Here is a 16,190-nt window from a genome sequence, read left to right on the forward strand (position 1 = left end):
TGTTTCCTGTTAGTTAACCAATCCTTTATCCATGCTAATATGTTACCCCTGACACCATGAGCTCTTATTTTGTGTAACCTTTGGTATCGCACCTTGTCAAAAGCCTTCTGGAAATCCAAGTACACCACATCCACAGGATCCCCTTTATCCACGTTGCTTGTTACTTCCTCAAAGAACTGGTAGCTGCTCGTTATTATCTCCTGCTTGGTTCACAGGCTTCCTTACATTTCTTGTTGCTTCCATCCAACCTCCACTCCATCCAATATCCCCATTTCCTTGGCTTTCCTCAGCACCTTGTCACTTTTTCATGGCAACCCTGCCCCATGCTTATACTGGTTTTCAGCTGTTTCCCAATGGCTCACTTCCTGAATCTAACACTATCCAAAAGCCTTTGCCTCATCTTTCTCAACCTGTCTGCAGCCTTTGACACAATGGACCGCACCATCCTCCTCCAAGGCTTCTCCTCTGTTGTCCAGCTGGGTGGGACTGCGCTCGCCTGGTTCCCTTCCTATCTATTGAGTCGTGGCCAGAGAAACTCCTGCAATGGTTTTTCTTCCCGCTCCCACATTGTTACCTCTAGAGTTCCCCAGCAATCTATCCTTGGCCTCCTCCTATTTCTCATCTACATGCTGCCTCTCGGCGACATCATCTGAAAACACGTCAGATTCCACACGTACGCTGACGACAACCAGCTCTACCTCATCACCACCTTTCTCGACCCTTCCACTGTCTCTGATTTATCACGCTGCTTGTCCGATGTCCAGTATTGGATGAGCAGAAATTCCAAATAAATATTGCGAAGACTGAAGCCATTGTCTTCAGCCCCCAGCACAAATTCCATTCCCTCACCACTGATTCCATCCCCCCCTTCCTGGCCACTGTCTGAGGCTGAACCAGACTATTCACAACCTTGCCGTTCTATGTGACCCTGAGCTGAGCTTCCGACCCCATATCCTCCATCACTAAGACTGCATACTTCCACCTCCGTAACATCACCCGTCTTCACCCCTGTCTCAGCTCATCTGTTGCTGAAACCCTCATCCGTGCCTTTGTTACCTCTAGACGCGACTATTCCAATGCTCTCCTGGCTGGCCTCCCACCCTCCATAAACTTGAGCTCATCCAAAACTATGTTGCCCATATCCCAACTCGCACCAAGTCCTGTTCACCCATCAGCCCCTGTGCTCGCTGACCTACATTGGCTCCCGGTCCAGCAACGCCTCGATTTTAAAATTCTCATCCTTGTTTTCAAATCCCTCCATGGCCTCGCCCCTTTCTATCACTAAGCTCCTCCAGCCCTACAATGCTCCAAGATCTCTGCGCTCCTCCAATTCTGGCCTCTTACGCATCCCCGATTTTATTCGCTCCACCATTGGTGGCCGTGCCTTCAGCTGCCTAGGCCCTAAGCTCTGGAATTCCCTCCCTAAACCCCTCCACCTCTCTCTCCTCCTTTAAGTTGCTCCTCAAAATCTACCTCTTGACCAAGCTTTTGGTCACCTGTCTCCATGTGGCGGTGTCAAATTTTGTCTGATTACGCTTCAGTGAAGCACCGTAGGATGTTTAGTACATTAAAGGCGCTATTTAAATGCAAGTTGTTGCTGCTTTTGCCTGCCCTGGAGTTCCTCCATTCTGTACTCTAAGGCCATAGCTCTTTCCTTAAACTTTATCAGTAAACAATTTTCATATCTCTTGTAACAGGGTTTCTGGTTTGTGAAAATCCTACAGTAAAAGCATGTTGCAGCAGCCAGCCTAGTTACTTTTAACTTCTTCCCCCTTTTACTTTTGCACGCTGCGCTGAATTAACACAAATAAACTATAAACCGTATCAAGTTAAGAAGGGCAGTGGTATTACCTACCAGAACGAGATCTGTTAACAGGACAGGGTGCTGTGACAGGTTTATAGCGCACATCAGTCTCTCTGGAGTGCACAGACAATTTCAAGTACGGACCGGCATTGGCAGAACCTGGACATAGCACAGATTCACCAGAATGATACCAGGGATTAAAAGGGTTAAATTATGAGGACAGATTGCGTATAGAAGATTAAGGGGTAGACTAATCGAGGTGTTTAAGATGATTAAAGGATTTGATAGGGTAGATAGAAATTATTTCCTCTGATGGGGGAGTGCAGAACAAGGGGAAGTAATCTTAAAATTAGAGCTCGGCCGTTCAGGGGTGATGTCAGGAAGCACTTCTTTACAAAGGGTCATAAAAATCTGGAACTCTCTCCCCCAAAAAGCTGTTGAGGCTGGGGGTCAATTGAAAATGTAAAAACTGAGATTGATAGTTTTTTTTTTAAAGACAAGGGTATTAAAGGGTTACAGAACCAAAGCAGCTAAATAGAGTTAAGATACAGATTAGTCATGATCTAACTGAATGGCAGAACCGGCTTGAGGGGCTGAATGGCCACCTCTATCTTCCTGCTCTCTGTCACTATTACTGATCGAGCCACTCAAAGATCTTTTAACAACTCAATATAAAATAAGCCAGGAAATAAAGACACAAGCAGTTGGTGATATTTATACATATAATCATTAAATATTCTGTAGTTCTACAATAATCCTAGCTTGTATTCCTCGGTATATACAACTCCATGATCAGTTCCTTACCTATACAAGTTCACTCAAAAATATTACACAGTGTAGAAATGTTTTAATCCGACATCTATATATACTGTTCTCAAAAAAATAGTTTTATTTAAACTGCAGAAGGTTCAAAAATTTTCCAGATGTTTTTTAAATTCAGAAATATCCTCTCAGACCCAAGTAGGACTGGTATTGTAATACTGTGAACAGGCTTGGCAGGGGGTTAGCAAGGCAGCTGAGGAGAATCTCACTGCTCAGCATCCAGGTTTATTAAATAAGTCACAAAGAAGAAATCTACTTGAACACTGGGATGGGGAGAAAAAGTGAATGCTGGATATCGGAATCAAAATGGAACAAAATGCAGGACAGTCAGTATCTGAAAGAGAAGGCAGGCTTAATCCTTGAAATCCCCACCCAAACCGTCAGCCCACCCTTTGTCTGATTCTGACTGCCTGCTGTGTGTCCCCAGCACACTTGTTGCTGAGGCCTGGGGTGACTGGGTGGAGATGTTCACAGCAGCACAAGGAACGGCACTCACTCCTTACTGGGTAATTTGTGGGAACAGCGTTCCCGACCCAGGAAGGTGGAAACAAGGCACCCGGGCCTTTCCTTTCGAGAGCTGAGCCCTTGGGAATGGTATTGATGGAGGACATGTGGGGAGAGCCTCAACCCAAGAGATGTGTAATAGGAGGGAAGGACTCTGCTGATCTTCTGATTATGTAGAAGTCAGGTAGGGGCACAACAAATGTTCATATAGCGCCTTAACACAAGTTTCAGACATGTCCCAAACAATTAATTACTTAGAAGTGTAGTGACATATGCAGGTGAACACCACAGCCATTTTGCAAACAGCAAGATCCCACAAACAGTAGAGAGATGAATGACCAGTTAATTTGTTGTTGGGTGGAATACACACGATTGTTGATGTTCACATGGACTACCTTGATTTAACATCTCACCTGAACAAACCACCAACAGTGCGGCGCTCCCTCAGTACTGCCCCTCCGACGGTGCGGCGCTCCCTCAGTACTGCCCCTCCGACGGTGCGGCGCTCCCTCAGTACTGCCCCTCCGACGGTGCGGCGCTCCCTCAGTACTGCCCCTTCCGACGGTGCGGCGCTCCCTCAGTACTGCCCCTTCCGACGGTGCGGCGCTCCCTCAGTACTGCCCCTTCCGACGGTGCGGCGCTCCCTCAGTACTGCCCCTTCCGACGGTGCGGCGCTCCCTCAGTACTGCCCCTTCCGACGGTGCGGCGCACCCTCAGTACAGCCCCTTCCGACGGTGCGGCGCTCCCTCAGTACTGCCCCTTCCGACGGTGCGGCGCACCCTCAGTACTGCCCCTTCCGACGGTGCGGCGCTCCCTCAGTACTGCCCCTTCCGACGGTGCGGCGCTCCCTCAGTACTGCCCCTCCGACGGTGCGGCGCTCCCTCAGTACTGACCCTCCGACGGTGCGGCGCACCCTCAGTACTGCCCCTCCGACAGTGCGGCGCTCCCTCAGTACTGCCCCTCCGACGGTGCGGCGCTCCCTCAGTGCTGCACTGGAATCAGTCTGGATTACGTACTCAAGTCCCGGAATGGAGCTCGAACACACAACCTTCTGACTCGGAGAGAAGAGTGCAACTAACTGAGCCAATGCTGACATTGGCTCATAGAAGGCATCAGGAATATTTGAGTTAGGAGGAAAGAGAAAAGAGAAAGGGAGGGTGATCGAACCAGAACCACAGCTGCTGAGACAGATATAAATGGTCACGGCTCCTAATGAGGAACACTCAGTTTTCTAAATTTCTGCTTCATTTCAGCACAGTACAGAACCGTACACAAAGTTCACAGCTCTGGTCTAGTAAACTGGAGGGTAAAACACAGCCCATACCAGCTACTGAGTCTCATACAGATACACCAAAGACCTCTCCCCTTTCTATTCAATAACAATTCTATTTCCACAAGAAGGCTGTGACGATACAAACCAGGCAGTAGAGATGGTGCAACAGCCCCATGTGAGAATCCGAGGCTTGAGTGTACACTGGTGGGAATCCAGCAACGCGAGGGACAAGGAGACAGTGTCTCAATCATGAATCAGGGGCTTTCTCTCGTTCAAATGATTTGTAATTTAGAGTGCTGAGCAGGAACACCCCAATACTTCAAAGGGTAAAAGATGGTTTGGGGGGTGGGAGGAGGCACATGCAGTACATTGCCACTGACACCATGCACCCTTGCCCTGTGACTGGCTCGCTTTTAAATTCAAAATATCCATTCAATGAATCAGATATTAGGGTTCCATTTAACCAAAAGTAATGGTTATTTTAATGGTTGAAGTTCACATCTCACACAGTGTAGAGGTTTTACCAGGATTGAACGATGACACTTTTTTTAAAAAAGAAAGAACCAAAGGGAATTCTCAGCTCACTAGTTCAGTCATTCAGTGATGTCCAAGGTAGCAGTAGGATAAAAATGCCACACAGCCTGGGCACAAAGAGTTTGCTTTGGCAGGATGCTACAGGGAGATACAGCCAGGAGGCACACAGATCCCAGCCCCGAGCCCAGGACAGTATATCACTGTTATCAATGTGCACTGTGTCTGTAGTGCAAACTGGCCACAGGAGTCAGTTTAAAGCTTAGTCTGAAACAATGAAGTGCACAGAAAGGATCATATTCAGTGCAAGGCACTCAGCCGCCTTCCCACCCAAACAGTCAGGTTTATGATCTTAAAAATATCTTCTTGCTCAAGTGGAGATCTCACCCGCTGGAGGCTGAACCCAGCTGAGCATGCTGGTTGGAGCTCCAGGCCGCCCCACACTGAGCTTTTCCATGATGTGTTCAAGCACAGGAACTAACCCAGGTGCCCTGCTGACAGTGACAGCAGCCAGCCAGTGAGGTCACTCTGACCAGGCTGCTTCTGGCCTAGCGTATATCTGACATGCATCAAACGTTGTGTTCTTGGTTTTGGGGAGGGGAGAAGTACTTTACATTGGAGTAAATACTATCTCAGAACACAAAGCACTCAATGCTACTTTTTGTTGTTACAAATGGGTATCGGTGACACCCAAAGTAATCATCGACAGGACCACTGCTTTACGGTCACTGAATAAGTTAAATCTGATTTTTATTGTATGGGATCCAGGATTTCTGCATGGTGTGACAGTGTCTGTCTCCGTACATATCTTGATTAATCGACATTACTGATGTGGAGACAGTCCACAGTGAAGGTAAAAAAAAATTCCAAACCCGACATTAATTTTCCACAACCAGAGTTGTGGCTTTTCAGCATGCCAGGGTTGGTGTTTATTCCATTCTGCTGCCTTCATTTGCTGTGAAACAGGGCAAGTGTCAGGTTTATTTAACCTCTTCTCACACATATAAGAAACTTATATTCACTGGTCCCTAATCCAGGTGGCTGTTTCAAGTACTGTGCTGTAGGAGGCTCCATTCCGAGTGTGGTACAGATAAGGGTTACACGAACCCTGTTCCCCACACCGTGCCATCACTGGACAATCACCAGAGGGCACTCTGTCCAATTGACCATCACTGGACAATCACCAGAGGGCACTCTGTCCAATCGACCATCACTGGACATACCAGAGGGCACTCTGCCCGATCGACCATCACTGGACAATCACCAGAGGGCACTCTGCCCGATCGACCGTCACTGGACAATCACCAGAGGGCACTCTGCCCGATCGACCATCACTGGACAATCACCAGAGGGCACTCTGTCCAATCGACCATCACTGGACACACTCACCAGAGGGCACTCTGCCCGATCGACCATCAATGGACACACTCACCAGAGGGCACTCTGCCTGATCGACCATCACTGGACACACTCACCAGCGAACTGCATCCACATCTATTTCAAGATAAAAATGCTAAATTTGGTCTCACTGCGGACCCTCGCTGTTTAAACAAAGGCACAGGTCAGTGATACCGTCACCTCTCCATTGCTGTGATACAATGACAGTATGACTCTGGAATCAGGGCCTGATCTGGACTACAACTCCAGTGCGATCTTAATCCAGCGCGATGTTAATCCAGCTTTAAAAAGCAATGCTCAGATCTCTGGGACACTATAAACTGAGGCAGAGGTGTTTATTTTTTTTAAAAACTGTTTTTGAGGAAGTGGGCAGTCCCACCTCCTGCAAACACGTTTCCAGCTTCCCATGCGTGGTGGGGGTGGGCAGTAGAGGAACGTGGGGAGAGCAGCAGGAGGTTGGAGAGACGGGTGGCTCACAGTCTAAATGCGCTGCAGCTGGATTCCAACTGGTGACTACAGGTACTGGGCCCAGACCCACGAGACCAACATAGTCACAGCCTGAATGTTCCTCAACTTTGATTTCAGCCTCGAATATACAACCGTAAAATATAATTCAATGTACAGGATCTGATCCTTCAGCAATGTTGCCGTTTGATGGGTTTGGGAAGTGGAGAAAGAGATGGCATCACTGACACTTCATTCAGAAGTGAAGAGAAAATTTAAATCCCAAATCTTTTTCGTCTACACCTCCCAGATGTGGATTAAATCCTTGACCCATATGACATCCTCTGTGCTGGGTGCAATCCAGGAAAAAAATGAGCAGCTCACACTTCAAAGAAACTTTACTTATAAATTAAAATACACAAAGAATTGTGCGACACAGGATTGTAAGATCCCATTAGACTCCCAGGGACAGGTCACTAAGTCTGCATACAGCAGCCCATAACCTGCTCAGAATCTCTCCCCTCCCTTCTCTCTCCCCTACCCCTCCCCCCCAAAAAAATGATTGCACCAAGCCTCCCATAGTCTAGGCTCAAAATGAATAACAGTCACTTTGGAGGGGCAGTGAAGGCACTGGGAGCCTGTGGAACTGCATCCCAGCAAGGAGTCAATACATTCAGGGCAGAGGTACAGAGGAGGGGAAAATAAAGAAAAATTTAAAAACTAGAAGAGAACCACTGAGAACTGTGGGGAGTGAAGCCCAGCTGACAGCTGCTTCCAGCATTATAACAGGGAACTAGGTGAACTCTCACCATCTCCGAAACACTCTGGCCATCTGATCAAATTTGCCGTTATTTCACACTCAACCTTTTTTTTTTAAAAGAGCAAATCAGTGGATCAAATATCAAACAGAACAATGATTCCAGGCTGCCTGGTGAGGTCCAGTTAATACTGAACAAAATAATACTAATTATGGCCCTCAGGTAGCAGGGACACTCTACACAGTGAAGGACAAGATTGGCACATTTCATTGCCCTGGTGATGACAGTGTGTTACACTGCACATCTTCAAATAAACACTTAGGGTTCTGTTACTCGTGTGTGCAACACACAAGTCAGTTAATCAGGGACTCGTGAGAAGAGATGGAAAAAAAATCATAAAAACAGCTGAAATTGGAAGGATGTAACGGGAGAAAGAAATGGATTTGAAATTGTCCAATGAGATGTCTTTGCTCTATCTCCAGTATAAGGTTACGATGTTTGGTATGTAAAGTAGATTTCACATTGTCTTTTTTGTCCATTATACAAAAGGAACATTACTTAAAACTGAAAGGTAGAGGACTGATGAAGATTTAACACCTGATTCTATTCAGACCTTGCACAATACTCCTTTATGTTTTAACCTGACTAAACTGTACCTGTCGCATTTCAGAGTGTGCGCTGTAATGTGTTTAAAAAAACTGTCCTTCCTCGGGCTGTTCAAATAAAGATGCAGCTCTTTCTCATCCCCGATACCTCAACCCAGGGCACATTAGCGAGGCCGATGGACTCCCGCATGGAGTGTGCGGCAGCCCTGCATAGCAAGTGCAAATTAGGATCAGGAAATGGCTTGATGCCAGGAATCTATTCGATAGGGCAGGAGCCACACTTCATAAATCAGCATCGTACAACAATGGAGATATAAGTTCAGCAGCCCTTAGCTGTCCAGAACAGGTGAATGGTGAGGTCACAGCTCAATATCTGGACCCGAAGGAAGAAGGAAACAAGAGGTTAGTGACATAACCAGACATCTGGCTGTCTGCCAGTGCTTTGGGGTCTGGGATTGGCAAGGGTAGCTCAAGAATTCACGCTGGGAGTCTCAGGACCAAAGCACCAAGGCATAACTGAGCCCTGTGGGAGTCATTGGCACAAGAGTGACCCACACAGGCAGCAATGGAGGCTCCTGATACACTACATCCAGGACCATTGAGACACAATTTCACAGAGCCTGGCTCTCACTCCCCCTTTCTCCAAAATATTGATTCATTACAAAAAAAATAATCACTTAATGGTGATTCCATTGATTCTGAGACTGCCTGGTTAGCGGGTCAGGGTCACAGTGCTGAATACTGATATCTGATCATTAATTTACCCGGCCAGCTGGAGAAGACACCATTTAATTCTGGGACATGCCCAGTTGCACTGATCCCAGTAAATAACACATCTAAGAGAGTTCACACTCCCCTTTACCGGTGAGTTTGGGATTGGTGCGTGGTGGAGGGGTCTCTGAGCTTCAGGCTGTTAGACAGTCAGTAGGTAGAGCCTGTAAACTGGATGCAGCGGGGATCATTAACAGATGCATTGTGGATCACCATAGCCAGGCGAGGGTCTCGAAGTGACATGGTCCACGTGTGCTGCAGCATGGACCCTGACCCAGTGCGCCAGCTGAAAGTGACCGCCCTGGTCTCCCAGTTATTGCAACTTCTGGACAGACAGTTTAAATACTTTACGAGGAAAGGGGCACTTAACGCCAAACAACCAGGGCAGACAGCGCAACAAATAGATGCCAACCCCTCAAACCAATCTCCTTGGTTTGTTTACATGTAATACTTGGACCATACCTTGCACAGTGGAGAAGGCGAACAGCAGCAAAAATATCACTCCCAGGAGGAAAAGTTTGAAGAGTCAGTGGGGGACACACACAATGAACAGCAAGTTTGAAGAGCTGGGGAGGGGGGAGGGGACGCATGAACAGCAAGTTTGAAAAGTTGGGGGGACACAATGAACAGCAAGTTCTGGTTACAGCTTCCATTTTTTTTTTAAAAAGCCATTTTTGACCTTTGTCCTTTAGAACACTAAACTGTCCTCACTAGACACTTACTGACAGGGGTCACCCCTCCCATCCCCACAATTTCCTCGAATTATTAAAGTTAGCACTGGTCATAGTCGGTGCAGTTTCCTCCTCTTGTGAAGCACACACAGGAGAAGCTGGAAACACAATTAGATGCAATTGCTCGCCCTCTCTCTCTCGCTTGTAAAGTAGTTGTTCTAATGCCAGGACTGCAGCTGCTTCTGGTCGTACTCCGCTATCAGTTTCTTAATGTGAGCCAGTTTGTTATGCAGATATTCACAGCGGTACTTCTCCTGACTGTAGTTGGGGTTCGTCTGCAAGTACATAAAAGAAAAATGACGTGTTACATTCAGACCCCAGCACTGCACTCAAGCAGCCCACGAGTTTGACACAGGCAGCAGTTTAAGACATAAAATTCAAGTGGGATTAGTTTGGGATTGATACATGGCTATGGGGAGTGTGTGGCAGTGGGATTAGTCTAGGAGTGCTCTTGCAAAGAGCTAGCACTGACACGAAGGGTCCGAATGGCTTCCTTCCATGCTGTAAACCCAAATGGTTCTAACTCCCAACAAAGCGGAAAAGCAGAGACCAAAAAATAATTGACTAAGAAAACTGTTCGTGGATTCCACCTAACGGCTCAGTTTGTGAGCCCATTGATTAACAGCATCCCACAGAGCTCAATCCCTGGTCTGTGAGAGTTAAGCTTATCGCAACTAGGGCAGTGGTTTGGGGTGTTGCAATTGGCCTCAGTGTCCCTGCGTTGGGGATGGAGAACTGCCACGATTTCCACTATCCAGTGAGTGCAGCTGAAAGGTGCAGGCGGGGCGGGGACAGGGGACAGGGCTCAGCTGGCACTCTATCCCAAATTCCTAACAAAGTGGTGTGGATCTTCCACTGGAATCGGCTACATTGCACCAAGCACGAGGCGGACTGTCTTCCTTCCATCTGTCACTCGCACTGTGTAATTCTTCACACCTCACTGTGTAATCACAGCATTACATCCCCTGCCACCCCCCATCACATGAAGCTAGCTGTGTGCATCCTCCGACCTATGTCCAACCTGCAATTACCAGAGGGTTTTCCTGATTAGGGCTACCCCTCCCCGGACAAGAAACTGATCCTGCTCCACCACTGCTGTGGTGATGGGGATACTGGGAACAGTAGCAATTTCATTGTCCATTTCTGCTCAAACTCTTACCTTTTTAATTTTCCGATATTCCTGTAAGATCTGATCATGGGTGGTCTGCAGGAACAAGACACGGGGGTGAAGGTTTGGGAATCAGATCAAATGAAAAGTTTCAATAGAAGGATACGAGTGAGACCATGGGTTTTACAGGCTTCACAGAAAAACAGTCTGAACCAAACAATGGAAAAATGACAAAGTCCCATGAAACCAAGTGGAATCGGACTTACTTTGTCATTATAAATCACGAGCCCGTGCTATGAGGGTGCGCAGTCAGGTTATATACCATGCACCTCTCCCATTCCCCTCTCAAAATAATCCAATGCCATTGCTAGAACCACCAGGAGGCAGAGCTGAGTGCTGGGGAAAATTTCCCCAACCACAGCAGAGACTGGGCAAACACCAAGAGCAAACAGGGGCTCAAACTGGAGTAAACAGGCCTCTATGCATGGGTACCAGCACCACCCTAAGCCTCACAGACTAAGGAGGTCCCCGGTTCAATCCCATTCGGCCCATCGTGCCTGTGCCGGCCCTTTGGAAGAGCTAGCCAATTAGTCCCACTCCCCTGCTCTTTCCCCATTGTCCAGCAAATTTTTCCCTTTCAAGTATTGATCCAACTCCCTTTCAGGCAGTGCATTCCAGATCATAACTCGCTGCATTAAAAAAAAATTCCTCATGTTGCCTCTGGTTCTTTTGCCAATGACCTTAAATCTGTGTCCTTTGGTTACCGACCCTTCTGCCAGTGGAAAGTTTCTCCTTATTTACTTTATCAAACCCTTCATTATTTTGAACACCTCTATCAAATCTCCTCTTAACCTTCTCTGCTCTAAGGTGAACAACCCAGAAAGTTCAGATGGGAAGTGAAAAAGGAAATAAGAGGGGCAAAGAGAGAGTATGAGAATGGACTGGTGGACAACATAAAAGGGAATCCAAAAGTGTTCTACACACGTTAACAATAAACGGATAGTAAGAGGAGGGGTGGGGCTGATTAGGGACCATAAAAGAAGATCTACTCATGGAGGCAGAGGGCATGGCTGAGGTGCTAAATGAGTACTTTGCATCGGTCTTTACCAAGGGAGATGATGCTGCCAGAGTCTCAGTAAAGGAAGATATAAGATACTGGGTGGGCTAAAAATTGAGAAAGAAGAGGTACTTCAAAGGCTAGCTGTACTTAAAGTAGATAAGTCACCCGGTCCGGATGGGATGCACCCTAGGTTGCTGAGGGGAGTAAGGGTGGAAACTGCGGAGGTCCTGGTCATAATCTTCCAAACATCTGTAGATACGGGGGTAGTGCCAGAGGACTGGAGAATTGCAAATGTTACACCCTTGTTCAAAAAGGGTGTAAAGATAAACCCAGCAATTACAGGCTAGTTTAACCTCGGTGACGGGGAAACTTTTGGAAACGATAATCCGGGACAGAATTAACAGTCACTTGGACGAGTGTGGAATGATTAGGAAAAGCCAGCATGGATTTATTAAAGGCAAACTATGTTTAACCAACTTGATAGAGTTTTTTGATGAGGTAACAGAGAGGGTAGATGAGGGAAATGCAGTTGATGTGGTGTATATGGATTTTCAAAAAGCATTTGATAAAGTGCCACATGATAGTTTTGCTATCAAGATTGCAGCCTATGAAATAAAAGGGGGCAGTAGCAACATGGATACAGAATTGGCTAAATGACAGGAAACAGAGAGTGGTGGTGAACGGTTGTTTTTCGGACTGGAGGGAGGTGTACAGTGGTGTTCCCCAGGGGCCGGTGCTGGGACCACTGCTTTTCTTGATATATATTAATGACTTGGACTTGGGTGTACAGGGCACAATTTCCAAATTTGCAGATGACACAAAACTTGGAAGGGTAGTGAACAGTGAGGAGGATAGTGATAGACTTCAAGAGGATATAGACAGGCTGGTGGCATAGGCGGACACGTGGCAGATGAAATTTAATGCGGAAAAATGCGAAGTGATACCCATTTCGGTAGGAAAAATGAGGAGAGGCAATATAAACTAGAGGGCACAATTCTAAAAGGGGTAGAGGAACAGAGGGATTTGGGGGTATATGTGCACAAATTGTTGAATGTGCAAGGCAGGTTGAGAAAGTGGTTAAAAAAGCATACAGGCTTTTTAAAAAATTCGTTCTTGGGATGTGGGCGTCGCTGGCGAGGCCGGCATTTATTGCCCATCCCTAATTGCCCTTGAGAAGGTGGTGGTGAGCCGCCTTCTTGAACCACTGCAGTCCGCGTGGTGTAGGTTCTCCCACAGTGCTGTTAGGAAGGGAGTTCCAGGATTTTGACCCAGCGACGATGAAGGAACGGCGATATATTTCCAAGTCGGGATGGTGTGTGACTTGGAGGGGAACATGCAGGTGGTGTTATTCCCATGTGCCTGCTGCCCATGTCCTTCTAGGTGGTAGAGGTTGCGGGTTTGGGAGGTGCTGTCGAAGAAGCCTTGGCGAGTTGCTGCAGTGCATCCTATGGCTGGTACACACCGCAGCCAAGGCTCCTGAGCTTTATAAATAGAGGCATAGAGTACAAAAGCAAAGAAGTCATGATGAACCTTTATAAAGCACAGGTTTGACCACAACTGAAGTATTGTGTCCAGTTCTGGGCACCATACTTTAGGAAGGATGTGAAGGCCTTAGAGAGGGTGCAGAGGAGATTTACTAGAATGGTTCCAGGGATGAGGGACTTAAATTATGTGGATAGACTGGAGAAGCTGGGATTGTTCTCCTTGGAACAGAGAAGGTTGATCTGGAATGCACTGCCCGAGGGAGTGGTGGAGGCAGATTCAATCATGGCCTTCAAAAGGGAAGTGGATAAGTACTTCCAACAAGAAAATGTGCAGAACTACGGGGACAGGGGGAGTGGGACTTGCTGGATTGCTTGTGCATAGAGCCGGCGCAGACTCAATGGGCCGAATGACCTCCTTCCATGCTGTAAGCTTTCCATGATTCTCCAGTCTCTCTACATAACTGAACTCCCTCATCCCCGGCACCATTCTAGTAAATCTCCTCTGCACCCTCTCTAAGGCTTTCACATCCTTCCTAAAGTGTGGTGCCCAGAATTGGACACAATACTCCAGCTGGGGCCTAACCAGTGTTTTATAAAGGTTTGGAATAACTTCCTTGCTTTTGTACTCTATGCCTCTATTTATAAAGCCCAGGATCCGGTATGTCTTTGTAACAGCCTTCTCAACTTGTCCTGCCACCTTCAAAGACTTGTGCATATACACCCCCAGGTCTCTGTGTTCCTGCACCCTCTTTAAAATTGTACCATTTCGTTTGTATTGAATTTCCTCATTCTTCCTACCAAAATGTATCACTTCACACTTCTGGTATTAAATTTAATCTGCCATGGGTTTGCCCAGCCTCCAATAACATGACTCCCAACCAGAGAGGAGAGATTAGAGTGGGGGGGGGGGGGGGGGGAGAAAGAGAGCGAGGGGGAGGAGAGAGACAGATAGACTGTGTGCGAGCAAGCAGAGCAGGGATACCTCTCTGAAACACAAGTAATGTTTACAAAATCCACCTCTGCTCAGCTGCCCTTTGTCAGGCATAGAACTGGCACCGTGTCTAATTTTTTAACCAAAGTTAAGCCAATGGTCCGCATACCTTGTAGTCCACAGACCCAGGTGAGAGCTGTTTCAGTTCAGCATCCAACTGTGTGAACCGCCTGGTGATGCTCTCTATCCTGGAGTGCAGGTCCCGGTACTCACTGTACTCTGCGTTGAAATCGTTTTTGTATCCTTGCCTCTGCTCCTGCGACGCAATTGCTGTATATTTACTGAGGGGGAAATCCACACCAGACAACACTTAATAGCTGGTCCAAAAATAAAGAGCGTGTATTTCTACAGTTTATTATCACATCTCTCAAACACCCCAAAGTGCTTCACATACAATGAAATACTTCTGAAGTGTAGTCACTGCACTTTTGTAGCAAAACACAACAGCAAATAAATTAATGAGTGACAGGTAATCTGTTTATGGTGGTGTTTGTTGAGGGAGGAATGTTGTTCAGGACACTGGGAAAACTCCCTGCTCTTGTTCAAATAGTGCCACCTGAACTGGCAAATGGCACCTCATTTTAATGTCTCATCTGAAGGACGGCACCTCCGACAGTGTGACACGCCCTCTGTACTGCTCTGGGAGTGTCGGCCTGGATTACGGGCTCAGGTTATGGGGCAGAGCTTGAACCCATGACCTTATGACTCAGGAGACGACCAAACTTGCATTTATATAGCACCTTTCATGACCTCAGGACATCCCAAAGTGCTTTACAGCCATTGAAGTACTTTTGAATTGTAGTCACTGTTGTAATGTGGGAAACGCGGCAGCCAATTTGGTTGAGGGATAAATGTTGGCCAGGACACCGGGGAGAACTTCCCTGCTCAGAAAGCAGTAACCCAACACAGAGTGCACGAGAGCAGCTCGAAGCTCCCCCTACACAGCTTGTACTTACAGTAAATAATCAGGCACATCTGATGTTGATGTTGGAACGCTGGAGCTGTTGCACATCCCGTTCAACCCTACAAGGAAACAAACTGGTGTTTATAATGAAGGATACAGTGAGGGTGAGGAACCCAATAAATCACAAACCGGGACAGGATCTCCAAATACCAGACCACTCTAACCGGGAAAGGATCGCCCCCCAACCCAATTTTTACAACCCAATCTGCCTTTTGCCATATATTAATTTTGTGTAAATTTTATCTGAACGTTAAGCCAATGGAAATGTTACCTGGGACTGGGTATCCACTGTACATACCAGACCAGAGTAATTTAAATTAATGAACGGACTTTCCCCTAAGTTTAGTTAGAGCTGGAACATTTATCACATCAGCAGCACAGACTTCACACAGCCCAGCAGCCGTCAACTACTCACAATAAGGTAACAGGGCAGGATGTTTCACTTCCCACTAACACAGCCCAGAAAGTGAATCAGTCCTGATCAGATCCAACAGCAGTCTGCAGAGGGGACTGTACCCCAGTGAGAGTCAGTGCCCGGGGAACTGTACTCCAGTAAGAGTCAGTGCCTGGGGAACTGTACCCCAGTAAGAGTCAGCGCCTGGGATCTGTATCCCAGGGAAAGTCAGCAGTTTCAGGAGTGCAGAATTGAGAAAAATAAAAAGCCTTTTAAAATCCCATTTCAATTGGCCGTTACCCCATCCTGCTCATTTTCTGAGCATGTCGAGACACTGAAGCAGTGTTGTGTTAAGCCCAGTGCTCCCCAACTCGGCACTGAGCTGAGCAAATAGCAGCAGTGAAGAGTCAGAGTTAACTGCAGCAGTGTAATAGCCGGTGTTTTACACTCTGTGTAAACTCAGGGCCAAGGTATGAGCCACTATTCAGACACAGGGCCAATGCTGCACAGTCCAATTCCCATAAGCCTTGACCTGGAGTTTTTCTGCT

The 16,190-nt window shown here is 47.1% G+C and overlaps 1 protein-coding gene across 1 annotated transcript in view; it reads right to left on the bottom strand.

The window, feature by feature from the left end:
• Positions 1–2,512: 2,512 nt before the first annotated feature.
• ell (elongation factor RNA polymerase II) overlaps positions 2,513–16,190 on the bottom strand; it is a 122,633-nt gene continuing 108,955 nt past the window's right edge. Inside the window, exons 9-12 of the mRNA XM_067968580.1 lie at positions 15,241–15,307; positions 14,394–14,565; positions 10,801–10,845; positions 2,513–9,916 (exon numbers count right to left, since the gene is read on the bottom strand). Of these exons, the coding sequence (XP_067824681.1) occupies positions 9,800–9,916; positions 10,801–10,845; positions 14,394–14,565; positions 15,241–15,307 (401 nt within the window). The 3' untranslated portion in view covers positions 2,513–9,799. The remainder of the gene's footprint in view (positions 9,917–10,800; positions 10,846–14,393; positions 14,566–15,240; positions 15,308–16,190) is intronic.

This window comes from Heptranchias perlo, chromosome 29 (genome assembly GCF_035084215.1).
Source record: "Heptranchias perlo isolate sHepPer1 chromosome 29, sHepPer1.hap1, whole genome shotgun sequence".
In the NCBI taxonomy this organism is placed as follows: domain Eukaryota; kingdom Metazoa; phylum Chordata; class Chondrichthyes; order Hexanchiformes; family Hexanchidae; genus Heptranchias; species Heptranchias perlo.